The 12873-nt window shown below is 36.6% G+C and overlaps 2 protein-coding genes across 2 annotated transcripts in view; both read right to left on the reverse strand.

Moving 5' to 3' along the window:
* Positions 1-12873, reverse strand: part of ckap5 (cytoskeleton associated protein 5) — a 94505-nt gene that overhangs the window by 32154 nt on the left and 49478 nt on the right. The window lies entirely within an intron of this gene.
* Positions 277-10676, reverse strand: LOC125970827 (aminopeptidase N-like). Its single transcript, XM_049723490.2, has 21 exons — positions 10325-10676; positions 9463-9769; positions 9105-9247; positions 8890-9026; positions 7758-7884; positions 7147-7301; positions 6800-6913; positions 6559-6702; positions 6368-6433; positions 5981-6046; positions 5363-5538; positions 5058-5134; positions 4177-4310; positions 4037-4092; positions 3559-3706; positions 3059-3150; positions 2847-2954; positions 2596-2763; positions 2372-2512; positions 1240-1321; positions 277-896 (listed from the first exon to the last, which is right to left on the reverse strand). The coding sequence occupies exons 1-21, from the start codon at positions 10626-10628 to the stop codon at positions 741-743; spliced, it is 2901 nt and encodes a 966-aa protein (XP_049579447.1). The 5' UTR covers positions 10629-10676; the 3' UTR covers positions 277-740.

The following is a 12873-nucleotide window of genomic DNA, read 5'->3' on the forward strand; positions in this document are numbered from 1 at the left end:
GGTTTACAATGTTTTTTTAACAATGTCCATGGCATGTTCCCACGGCCTCATAAAATGTGAAGATGTGTTGCCTCTGTCACAGTGATTACAGCTCAGTCTTTACTTATCCCCATCGGAAATGAGTTTGAAATAAACAATGCTGCGAGTATTGATTTTAGTACCTTGAAAGTTCTGTATAATTACATATATCTCACAAATACACACCAAAATAGTTTATTTTGTTTGTTTGACATAAATTAATTGTGTAGTATTCAGCGAAATGAATGACAAAATGAGTAAATAGAGACATATTTATTGGAGAAAGCTGATGGAATTAAATTTTACAAAACAAAGCTTGAGTATATATGATACATGCAATAAAAATAAATAATGGAATTACATGTCTCAAAATTGTTTCTCATTTTATGCTTGACTGACAAAACATTCCAGAAAGTACAGTATATAGTTTTTAAGTTAGGTTTTATTCTTTCAATTCATGTAATAGAGTGATCCTGTTATGAATAATTAAAAGAAAATTGAATTGCAAAGTTGTCCTTGTAAATGAAAACATTAAATTATTTATTTACAATAGGAATCTTACTTTTGACTCCAACAAAAATCTTAAATTGAGGTTGTAGTATTTTCAAGGGCAGAAAATACCCAATAGTTGTGCCTACTCTGTCAAGATGAAAGTATCAACAGCTTCAAAAGATACTTTGTTTAACAATAGATGTTATAGTTGATGGAAAGTGAAGGCATCATTAAGATTTTGCTGCATCTTGGAACCACTTTAAGACACTTTCCTTGTTCTCTGCTATCCACTTCATGTTGGCGATGGTTCTCTCAATGGACTGATCCACTGCCAGGGTCCCAGAGCCAAAACCGACCTCGGCATTATCTGCTTTGAACTGCTTTAGCTACAATGATAAAGAAAACAGACATTATTATTAGAAATTATGCTAACACTTATGAAGTTATGTTGAGCAGAATAAGAATTTAATTTACAGAAGTGCTTGTTTGCCACAAACACTGACGGCAAGTGAATATGTGCTTGACAGTAACAGATGTCATTATTATCATCACGGTATCTAAATATTAAGTTGTTTTACCATGTTTGGCGGTGACCCAAACTAGTCTACATAATTGCAGGATTGACAGAAAGAAATCATGTGCTGGCTAAATGTGTGCCGTAAGGAATGATGTCTGACAGCTGGTAAAATGATTGTTCCAACCTGTTAGATTAGCTAAAAACAATCTAACCTGTTGAAGCTCAAAATCACTGGAAAATCGTTTGGTGACTCCGTTAATGAGGTTGGAAAAGGAAAAAGATCCACCTCCATATCTGTAAGTGAAAGAAGACAAGAATTGACTTAGTTATATTGTTACATCTTTACAAACAGTAACAATAAAACAGTAATAGTAATGGTACAAAGAAATTGGTCTGGACAGGCATATGTTAAATATAATTTAAGCAGAAAACTATAACAAATATAATTTAAAAAAAAAGAAAATATGCTTAACAATAGGGTAATATTGTTTTCAATAAAACAGACAAAGTGATTGTGTAGTTTTTGTCTTTTAGTATGTCTGAGTAATCAACCAGCAATGTTAACTATACATTAAATATATATAAATTAAATAAATGTAGCATTGCATCTTTTTTTTGTGAAACCCTATGATTCATTTTTGAAACTCTATTTGGTGCTTTCAGTCTTTAATCTTTTCTGTTTTTTTTTTTAAGTTTGGAGGTCAACATTTTTTAGTTGTGCATTTGTGGAAGGAACGTTTTTTTTCACATACTGTAACTGAATTCAATGAATGGACACTGCACAACTCATGAGCCTATATAAGAGGCGGTAAAACCAAGCAATAACACTAAGAAAAAAAAATCAAAGATAACGCATTGTAAATGAAACCTATTGATAAAATACAAAGATTTGAAAAATAAACACTTAGCCATATTATGTTCAAGGTTCTTGAACATAATATGAATTTAATGCTGAAAATACACATTGAACCCTTCAAACAAACGATCAAAAGGTGAGTTTAAAGTATCGGATTGATTCTTAACTTGAACAAGCTGCACTTGCCCAGAGAGCAACAGTCAGCACAGCAGAGGTTGGATTACAACCAGGCTCACAATGATCTGGGCTATAAAGCTGCCATTCTATTTTTATGTGACATGAGTCGAGACCATTTAATTGCTTTAAGCTTGTCAGGTAAATAAGTTCCTTGACATATCATAAAATTTAGCGGCTACAACAATGTCAAGCTTTTACACAGGGCCGTAAAGTTAACTTCAGCAATTTGAAACAGTCACGTTGTGAACACGAATGATGAGCAGACATCATTTGTCAAAACAAGGAATTAAAAAGCTCGACTTTATACTCACTGGGTAAAAATGTATGACCAACGAGCCCTGACAAAGTCCCAAGCAAGAGATTGACCAACCACATTGTTGGCAATGTAGACAATGGTGGAGGTGGCATCCTGCTTTCGGATCAAGGTGGAATTCAGCGTGGACTCCAAGTACCTGAGGAGACCCCACCAAATAAATCTGTGTTGTTCAAGTAAAAGCATGCTGGACTGTATAATAGTAGTGTAGACTGAACGTACCTGTTGAGCAGCCAAGGCTGCTTTGTACAAGCCAAAGCAGCACGGAGTTTTTCAGCTTCAGATGCAATGGTAGCGTTTTGAAATTCCGACCAAGCAAAGTCCCACTCTTTAGCACCACCTGCTGCGATGGCATTGCAGTATACAGTGGAACGTAGGTTGGGGTTGATTCTGGACAGAGATAGTGTCAAATCAGAAACAGCAATGATAGCAAATCAGAAAAACTAAATGGACACATCTTGCTATTCACGTACGGGTTTTTTCCCCCATCCATCCATTGCTTGAACCATGCTTTGGTCAGGTCTTGGCATTCTTGATGGCCCGTCCTGCAGGCCAAACTGATGGCATTCACCTGATTGTACCTGAAAGGCAATCCAAAGTTAGGAAGAAGGGCTGAAGAATATATTGGTATTGGAAGTGTTGAAGGCTCAACATCTGCCAAACCTGTATTTCAATCTATACTCACTGGTCCATGTGTCCATTTGGTACTGTTGTCCAATTTTCAGTGATGGTCTTGAAGTAGTTAAACAGTTGGATGACCTGCTTCTTTAAATAATCCTGAAACAAACAAGAATGAGCTTGAATTAGTTGAGGAACATGGAAGAGATCATATTAAGATATAGCACACCGCATACAGTATACACGACACATTCTGCAACATCTGGTTTCTTTAATGAAGCTGCTGCCAAAGTGTTTGTGGGAATATTTACCATTATTTTTTTGTTAAGAAGAACATTCCAGTATGTGAAATCATAGGGTGTGCTTGTTTGTGGGCCAGTGAATGACTTCATTATCAAACTCTATACACGCCTTCATTGGCCCTGCCAAACTTTTTCCACACTGTTTATTTCCAAAATATTTATTCAGAGGCAGCTAACCAGGGATTATTTGATTAAAAGTCATGTTTTAGTTATTGGATCAATGGAGTGTATTTGTTGTATATCTTATGAAAGGAAGAAACCCCACCTGCATGGGACCATAAACCTCACTACGATCAAACATGAGGTAGAAGAAGTCCAGGTTGTTCAGGGCCGACTCCCATGGCATGTATTCCCTCTCCTTATCCAGATACTTTGTGGTTTCAAGAGCCAGCACAGTGGGGATGATCTTTGCCCTTGTGGAGTTTAAAGCATTGTGAAAATAAGTATAACATTACAGTAGAGTTTTTTTTTTTTTTTATACTGTGTATCAGCATTAATATAGTCAATATAGTCAAATTGAGCAAACTTCCTGGGTCGGTCCGATTTTTAACCCTGTGGCTGGAGTGAGTGAGTGAGTGAGTGAGTGAGTGAGTGAGTGAGTGAGTGAGTGAGTGAGTGAGTGAGTGAGTGAGTGAGTGAGTGAGTGAGTGAGTGAGTGAGTGAGTGAGTGAGTGAGTGAGTGAGTGAGTGAGTGAGTGAGTCAGTGAGTCAGTGAGTCAGTGAGTCAGTGAGTCAGTGTTTACCTTGCCAAGTTGAAAGCATCATCCACTAACTGAGCTCTGTTGACCACCGGTATAGTCTTGAGACAACAGAACAAGTGTTATCACTTGACTAAAATTAATCGAAAAACTGTAGAGAAGTGTGATGTCACAAACGGTCTTACTGCGTGAGTGGTTTTCAGGACATCCAGAAGTTTGTTCCAGTTGCCTTGGTCATAGTTAACTCTGTAGTAACCCATCACATTGAGATTGCCCAGGAGCCACTCAGAGCCTGATAACTTCATTGACGTTTTCGTATCTGGAGAGAAAAATTTAACATTTAACGTTTCCCAGCCATTTGAAGCAGTTCCCCTCATTCCCTTTAAATTAAACGCATGAGAGGTGCAGAAATACACTCAGCTGAGTCCGTGTGAAGCGTGTAAAAACTCTTTATAAGGAAGTGGAAGCAGACCTCAAGGGATGGAAGATGGTCACTGTGATCACCAATGTGAAGGGGACCCGATGATAATAATGATACTTTCAATTAATAGATCTTTACAATGATTACTTAAAAGGTTGGATGCATGCTTTCCATCACACGTATCCATGGACCTCATCGAATCGATTAAACGTTACAGCACTTGCGCTGCAACTTCAACCTACTCCAAGCTTGTCCTAAGTCTGTGTACTGTCAGGTGTGCTGGGCAGTATAAAAAAAAAAAAAACCAACCTTGATCTGTCAGAACGCCCAGTTTTTTTTTTTTTCATTATGTGCATGTCTACAAAAAGAGAGCCCATAGCGTCTACTATTTTGGTAACAACATATTCTTGTATTGATGAATTTACTATAATTTTTAAATTGTATAATGGATGTGAAGATCTATTACGACTTTGTTTTTACCCTACCAGTAGTATTCAAATGCAGGAGAAATTATAAGGGCTATGATGACATGATGAAGTGATCATCTTAGTATAATTTTGCATTTTCAAGCCTAATGCTGAAAAATAAAAATAAAAATAAAAATAAATAGATAAAAATTAGCTTAAAACTACTTATGCTATTTACCTGTTCCATGAGTTAACCATAATTGATCTTGGGCGACTCCAGTCTTCATCCACCTGATGGGTACAATCCATTCATAACTGCAAAAGACAGATGGTACAAATTTGTTGGACCACTACAAAAATTCATTTTATGCCTTTCTTTGCAGTTAATTACACCAGTAATCATATGCACTTAATTGATTTTCTATTTCTGAAATATAGTTTGTAGGTTTGTTTATTAATTGATTTTTGAAAATGCTTCGCAAAGTAATTTGCCTGTATTTGGACGGTCTAATTTTCAAAAATATTACAACTGAACATAATTACTTGAAAGGAGACGGTGCAGTAACTTTGGAGTCGGGATCCAGGAGAAAATGTTTCTGTGTAATAACTCCATTTGTTGTATTGATTGTAACCACGGGAAAGCCCATCTGCAGCACCCATGTGTTCATGATGTTATGAACACTTTCGGGAAGATCACCAGCACCATCACTGTCAACAGCCTGCAGAGACATATTAGTTTTCTTCATTGTTCAATTGACTTGCATATTTACACGACCTTTGACCGCTGCATTTGACCCATCACAGTGACCACACACTGCTGTTGGCACCCACTGGAACAGAAGCAGCCAAGGATGGATCTTTGTTCATCTATGTGTGCCAGTTCAATGACAGGCAGAACAATTCAATCTTCTCCCATTACACGGCAGAAAGTGAAATTAACCTTAGTATCAATTTTTCTAATGCAAATTATAGCCTTGTCATAAAGTTTGGGATGCACAAATCTACACCCATTGAGCATCAACTTGGCAAAACAACTATTTTACAGTAAGCTTAAAAACTTCAACACAGCGGCTAAAAGAGATGTGCCACTGTTTGAAGATATAGGCTCCTAAATGTATAGTTTTTCTATTCATGTATTTGATACATAAAAAAAACACTTGCCTTTTGCAGATGTTTCCACAGATCTGTATAAACCGCATTTCCAAATGCAAATTCATCCAGGTAGGTCTAAAGGGACATGAATAAAAATGGTAACTGTGGATAAATACTGCAAAAACAAAAACATCAGGAAATGCTGGTACAAGCTGTAAAGTTTAATAAAAGGTGAACGTAATATCATCGTAATTGTCTTAATTTTTAATTTGTACATGCCTAAATAAATTCGAGCGGTAATAAAATGATTTTATTACATGTGATCCGACGAATCGCGACCGGCAAATAATCGAGAACATGAGTGTGTATTAGCAAACCATCAAGTGAAAATTATTCAAAGCATCATGTGAATATATTTTAATTCATGTGGTAAATATTGGTGCAAGCACTCCTTACCCTGAGGCCCTTTAAGAAGACATCTTCAGACAGGAAATCTGACAACATCCTCAGTACAGACGCTCCCTACAAATGAAGGAAAAAGGTGTAACTCTGCTGATTACTTACCAAAATATTGCAGGGTTTTTTTTCAGTTATAGAGATTTTGAAAATTCACATGTATGTGTGAAAAGTCTGATGGACTAGGTTACCTTGCTATATGAAATGGCATCAAACAGCTCACTGATTTGTGCTGGCTTCTGGATATCTTCTTCTTTCGATGACAAAGGGTGAGAGGAGGCCAAAGCGTCAATGGCAAACACCCTGTGCATATCACTCAGCACAATAAGATCTTTCTGTTGAAAGGAATATTCAAAATAATCAGAGTGCTTGATCATCATCATCATCATTTAACGTGAAATTCAAGAGACCGAGTTGGAAAGCAATCCTTACCACATTCCAATCAGGTTCAGCTCTATCTGCTCCAAGGTATTCAACAAATGAGGCAAAACCTTCATTTAGCCACAAGTCATTCCACCACCTCAGGGTGACCAGATTCCCAAACCACTAAAGAGAACAAACAAATGGAGCTATTGAGGCAAACCTGAGAAGATGTCACCTTACATACTATATGTAGCATGTCATACAGACTCTGAATTAAATTTCCTCTCCTAATTACAGATTGTTCTACATTTTATTTATAATTGGCTTCGCCTAACTTCTCACATTTGAATCTCCCACACTCTGGGCTTTTCGACCTTACAGAAAAGGATGTGCTGTTAACCATTATCTGAACGAACCATATGAGCCAGTTCATGACTGATGATGGAAGCGATCCTCTCCTTGTTGCCATTGGAGGAGAAGTCCTTATCGTAGAGGAGAGCTGTCTCTCTGTAGGTGATTAGACCCCAGTTCTCCATGGCTCCAGCATTAAAGTCTGGCAGGGCTATCTGATCTGTATTCAGTAAGAGTAAACAACAGTATATTTGTAAAAGAAAACCTTCGAATGACTGCTTTTTCAGTTAAACATTGATCATTTACGACCAGGTACAATGCAGTTCCCAAACGAGACATAAAAGACAACCGCAAAGAAATAAAATATTTACTGTGAGCTAATAAAAGTCCGGCATCTCTCACCTACTATGATAAACGAGACTAGAGTGCAACAAAGGAGTTTATGAAAAGTTATCGATAATATTATCAAAACCACACTGGCCTTGATGGTGACTTGACATAAATGCAGACTTATTTTATAATATATGGTTTAATTTTCATTATTTTGAAGCTCATTCTGATCACAAATGTTTGTTATAACTGCTCCAATTGGCCCTCACCTTTGCATAAATACAAAGCGGTAACATCATGAGCCCCAAGATGAAAATTCAATTTAAAGTAGAAGCATTTGACATACCTGACTTGGGCAGGGGGTACGTGGAATTGTAATAAGTCTCAAAAAACTTCAGAATTAGTCCAGTTTTTTCAAGAGCATACGCTCCTTGACCAGCATCAATAGCAGATTTGCGGGCAAAGATCCGGATCTAAATCAACAAAACAAAACACAACAGAAGTTAATGCATAAATAAAACACAACTCATGAAGTGAAAAATTGATTTCCTCAAATGAAGATGATTTAGAGTGCATCTGTTTTCTTTAAATGCGAATAAAACTTAATGATGTGAAAAGAGGGTAGTGTACAGTTTTTTATTTTAAGTTTTACTGGATCTCTGTCATGCTCGTGGCTAACTAAGCTTAGTGTGGAAAGTGAAAGGGCTTTAAGAGCCACATGAAACCGAGTAAAGAATCGCTTGAGACTTGGGAGCCGTGGGTTGCCCAGGCTTGTGGTAGTCAGGGGATGCTTTGAGAATAATTGTCAATTTTTGTCTATGTGAAGCCCTTTGAGACTGCTTGTGATTTCGAGCTATACAAATAAACTTGACTTGACTTGACTTGACTTGACTTGACTTGACTTGACTTGACTTGACTTGACTTGACTTGACTTGACTTGACTAGTCTCGATCCCAACTGTAATAATACTAACTACTGAGAAGATTCTGCCTTTCTAACATTTTATCAGTGGAATGGGAGAGTGCGTGTCACATGAGACGACAGATCGTTATCACTCATCTGATAAAGAATTCATTCTGTGCAAGAGATTGACGTTTTCTTTAAATTTATATTACAAAAGACAGATGAGTCAGCATTGACTATGCACTATTTTTAACGTTAATGTTGTCTCATGTGCTTGTTCACTTAAGAATGCTAAACTATTACTTTTATAGATGTTAATTATCAACCTTTCGACCCTTAAAAATAGATTATTACCCTTTATGTGTTTTCTCTCTGTTTCCCATTGAAGGTAAAAAAAAACCCATCCTGGAATGGATTATTGTATTCTGTTTTAAGAGGTTCCATGGCTATTTTCTTATGAATACTTGGTTTTGTTACATGCTATAAAAATTTATTACGAACATTATACTTTGGTAAACTCAGCCATAAACATAGTAATAACACAACTGTTGGTATTGCTGGATTGAATACATTACCGTGACATCATCACTGATGTTGGAGATACTGCCAAAATCACTGACAATAAATGCCAAAAGATAGGTGGACATTTTCAGAGTTGGTTCAAACACTGTCTTCTGTAGATTCTTTCCACCAATGACAATATTGCTTGTTTCTGCAGAATGGAATATGATGGATTATAACAAATGAACATCAAAATAAGAAATAAACATGACAATAATCTGGATGAAACCTTTTGGTTCGCCATTTGAGAGTGCCACAGTTCCTTTGTCATGTATCAGAGTGATGTCAAAAATGGCTTTCATAGCCGGCTCATCAAAACAAGGGAAGGCCTTCCTGGCATCTGTTGGCTGCATCTGAGTTGTTGCAACAACCCTAAACAGTAATAAATGCAATCACTGCATAAAATACTCATAAAACAATTCATAAAATACTCAAAAAACAATGAAACGTGTTAAGAGCAATAAAGAATCATACCGATAAGAAAACAGATAAGCAAATGATTGTCTTGCACACGTGAACGCTTAACAAAGGGATATCCATTTTTTTCACTATATTTTACAAACATAAATAGAAACAAGTCCACATACTTTGTCACTCCATTTTCCTTGTATTCGCTTCTGTAGAAGCCTCCAAGGTCATCAGCCAGCTCTCCGGTAAAATTTGTGTGAAGAATGTACCGCTGGTCCTTCATCAGTTTATTGTCCAGTGTTATGACCAGATATTGAGTTTCTGTTTTGACCCAGGAGGATTCTATTGAGGGAGCTTTGATTCCACTCTCCACAGCCTTGAGCATTGCCAATTGGTTATTGTCATACTTGCTGTAGTTCAGTTTATTGGAGTGGATTAGAATCAGACTTGTCTCCTCAGCACACACAAACTCTACACTGGATTCACCTAGAATGACATTGAGTGTGATATGATGAGAATAATATATACAAATATATAAAAACACATGTAATAACAGAAAGTGTGTCAAATTGTCTTTATCTAAACCAGAAGCTTCTATGACAAAGTACAAGCAGGAAATGCTTTTGTGAAAGTGATGATGAGTTATAATTTACATTGGGGCCTCCACATTTTTTATAAATAGAGTAATCTGCAAACAAGACAACACTATATATCATTGCAATTTTTGATATTTTGAAAATGTGTATTTGCAAGATCTTATAGGCGAGTAATTCTAATCAACTTATCAACTTCATATTAGGGAAATTGGACATGGTTATATTGGGAAAGGGTGTGAACAATTAGAGATGTTTTTGTCAAACAAATTCTTAAAAAAATAGGGATTTTATTTTAAATAAATACCGTTCATGATCAAATAAAAGACATAATTATTTATCAATTTCCATCACTTTGTGTTGGTCTTATTTTGATCATGAGAGTAACAACACTGAACAGTTTTTTGGTGATACAAGTTAGATTGGTCTAAAATTGAAACCACTTTACCTGTAAAAATGTAGAGTCCAGTCTTTGGATCTGGAGTTAGCCGAGGCCACAGTGTGACCTGATAATGTTCTGGTACCAGGCTCTTGGGCAGTCGATATTTGTCCCAAGCATTGTTGGACGGTGCAGTTGTGGTGGCAAGGGGCTTGGTTGTCGTTGCTCCAGCTGTTGGGGAGACCTGACTCCCATTTTTTGCCTTTTCCTGGGAATAAACAACACTCAATGCTATTATAGTGGCGACAGCCCCAGCTCCAAGAATAATACAAACTACCCCAACGCCTTTACTGATAAAGAACCCTTTCCCCATTTCTCTGCCTGAAGTTGAACCCCACTCAGAAACGGAGCAGGCAACAGAGAAAAGGTCAGCTTTTATATGTGGCCCTGCAAAGTATTCCTCCTCCCTTTTTGCTGGAGCAGCCGAGCAGGTGATGCATTAACAGGGACATCATTACTAACACTATGCAATAACTTGTTACTGCTTACTAATTGTTACAAGTAACTAAATGTTCTTTTTTCAGTCAGGTATATTAAATTTAATATTGACACTTACCAATATTGTGAAATAAAGTCAGATTACCTTGAAATAAAAATGTGATAACATACAAAGATGTGTCTTTTGAGATGTTATAAAATAATATAATAGTTGTGAAGACATTTCTTTTTCTTGCTACACTTAAAAATGGGAGTGGTATTTACTTAAACCATAGAACGAGTCATTAAGTCACAGCAACCAAATTATTTGTTTTAAAACCTGTTTTGCTGACAGTTTTTGAGAAAAAAAAAAAACACGCAAAATTTGCCCCATGTTGGGCACTGCTTCTGGGGTGATCATTTCTGAATATATTTTTTATTTTCAAGCACTCAAAATGTTCATTGGCATCAGACCTATCCATACATATATCGTTTTTCAATTATGTTTTTGATAACTTCTGTGGACAATATTAGTATTTTTATGCTACTATCAAAGATAACTAAGATGTTCTCATTCAAATTTCATAAAAATTTTACTTGCATTTTATCCGTATATCCGTTTAGTAATATTTGCTTTAAATTATTTTTGAGATACAGTTTTGTCATTGAATTGTGCTCTCTTCATTAAAATTTTCTACAAATAATAGAAAACAGTAAACACGCATGCACTTGTGATACTATCTCCTCTTTCTCAACATGGAAGAATTGCACTTTCAATTTAAGTGCTGATAATACATTTTGAGATGTTTAATATTCTACCTGAATGCTTATCAGTGCCAGAGATATACACAAATTACCGGATACACACGCTATCACATGTCTCCCATGATTGAATTGTTCTCTCATCGATAAAACTGCAGGGAAAGTCACGCCCCCATCGTGTTGATATTATCATTTGTATAACATCTTGCATGCAGTAAAGCACAGTCAGCATAAGTATTTTGTTCCATTCTGACAATAAAGATACAACCAAGTAAAAGTAAATTATTTACTTTATCTTATGCAATGGTGATGTTCATGTCACGTGTGGAGCAAGATAGGGTCCCAGAAGGAGACATGATACAAAAATTGAAAAGTTTTTATCAAGTGTCCCCAGAAAGCAAGGATGGCTCCTCAAGAAAATTAGAGGTTCTACCTAGAAGAAAGCTTGACACACTGACAACTTCTCACAGAGTAACCCGGGCTTACATCAGGCCTGTTTGACGGAATAAAAGTTGACATAACGGAACAAAGCATATAGTAAGGGAAACGACAACTGTATAGCAACTGATGCATTATGAAATCTGGCTCATGACAGAATGAACTGGACAAAAGCATAAAGGATCAGCATTATCTGAACAACTGATGAGTCACCGACCGGTCACAACAGTTCAAGAGATAAGTGATTTTTAAGACTCAGTATCTCCATCAGATTACACCTGTGACAAGGTTGTGAGCGTTTATGGGAAATGTTTTAATGCACAACCTAACCTTGGAATGTGACATGAAATGACAACCGGCCTCTTCAGAAGGGCTAACAGGAAATAGTAGTCAAGATAATTTAAACTGGAAGCAAAGGTTTATATAATGTAAGATTGTTCAATCATATTTTATGACCTTTAAGTGGCTGAATAGTCAATAAAACTACATTTCAGTAAAAAAATAATTGAAAACTACAGGAACATCCTGTGGCTACTTGCCTAGTCATGTGGATACACCATTGAGAAACTGAGCTCCTGAAGATTTATATAATGCCCAGCATTTTAAGATACAATCATATCTGCAGGCAAAGCGAGCACTTTAATCCAACAGGCTCAAACACAAATAACAGGAGTGGTAAGCGGCTAATTGTACACTTGAATAAAATATTTATTTATTTATTTATTTATTGATTGATTTATTGATGGATGGATGGATGGATGGATGGATGGATGGATGGATGGATGGATGGATGGATGGATGGATGGATGGATGGATGGATGGATGGATGGATGGATGGATGGATGGATGGATGGATGGATGGATGGATGGATGGATGGATGGATGGATGGATGGATGGATGGATTTTAGGAATAACATTTCCACACGTGATATGAGAGTAA

The sequence above is a fragment of the Syngnathus scovelli genome, chromosome 6 (assembly GCF_024217435.2).
Source record: "Syngnathus scovelli strain Florida chromosome 6, RoL_Ssco_1.2, whole genome shotgun sequence".
NCBI classification, from domain to species: Eukaryota; Metazoa; Chordata; class Actinopteri; order Syngnathiformes; family Syngnathidae; genus Syngnathus; species Syngnathus scovelli.

Excerpts from the sequence above, each read along its gene's own strand:
- LOC125970827 (XM_049723490.2), bottom strand. The coding sequence starts at position 10,628 with ATGGGGAAAGGGTTCTTTATCAGTAAAGGCGTTGGGGTAGTTTGTATT. Across the intron at positions 6,914-7,146 it reads GTCATGAACTGGCTCATATG|TGGTTTGGGAATCTGGTCAC; the intron begins GTTCGTTCAGAT and ends TGTTCTCTTTAG. Across the intron at positions 2,513-2,595 it reads CAGCCTTGGCTGCTCAACAG|GTACTTGGAGTCCACGCTGA; the intron begins GTACGTTCAGTC and ends GGGTCTCCTCAG.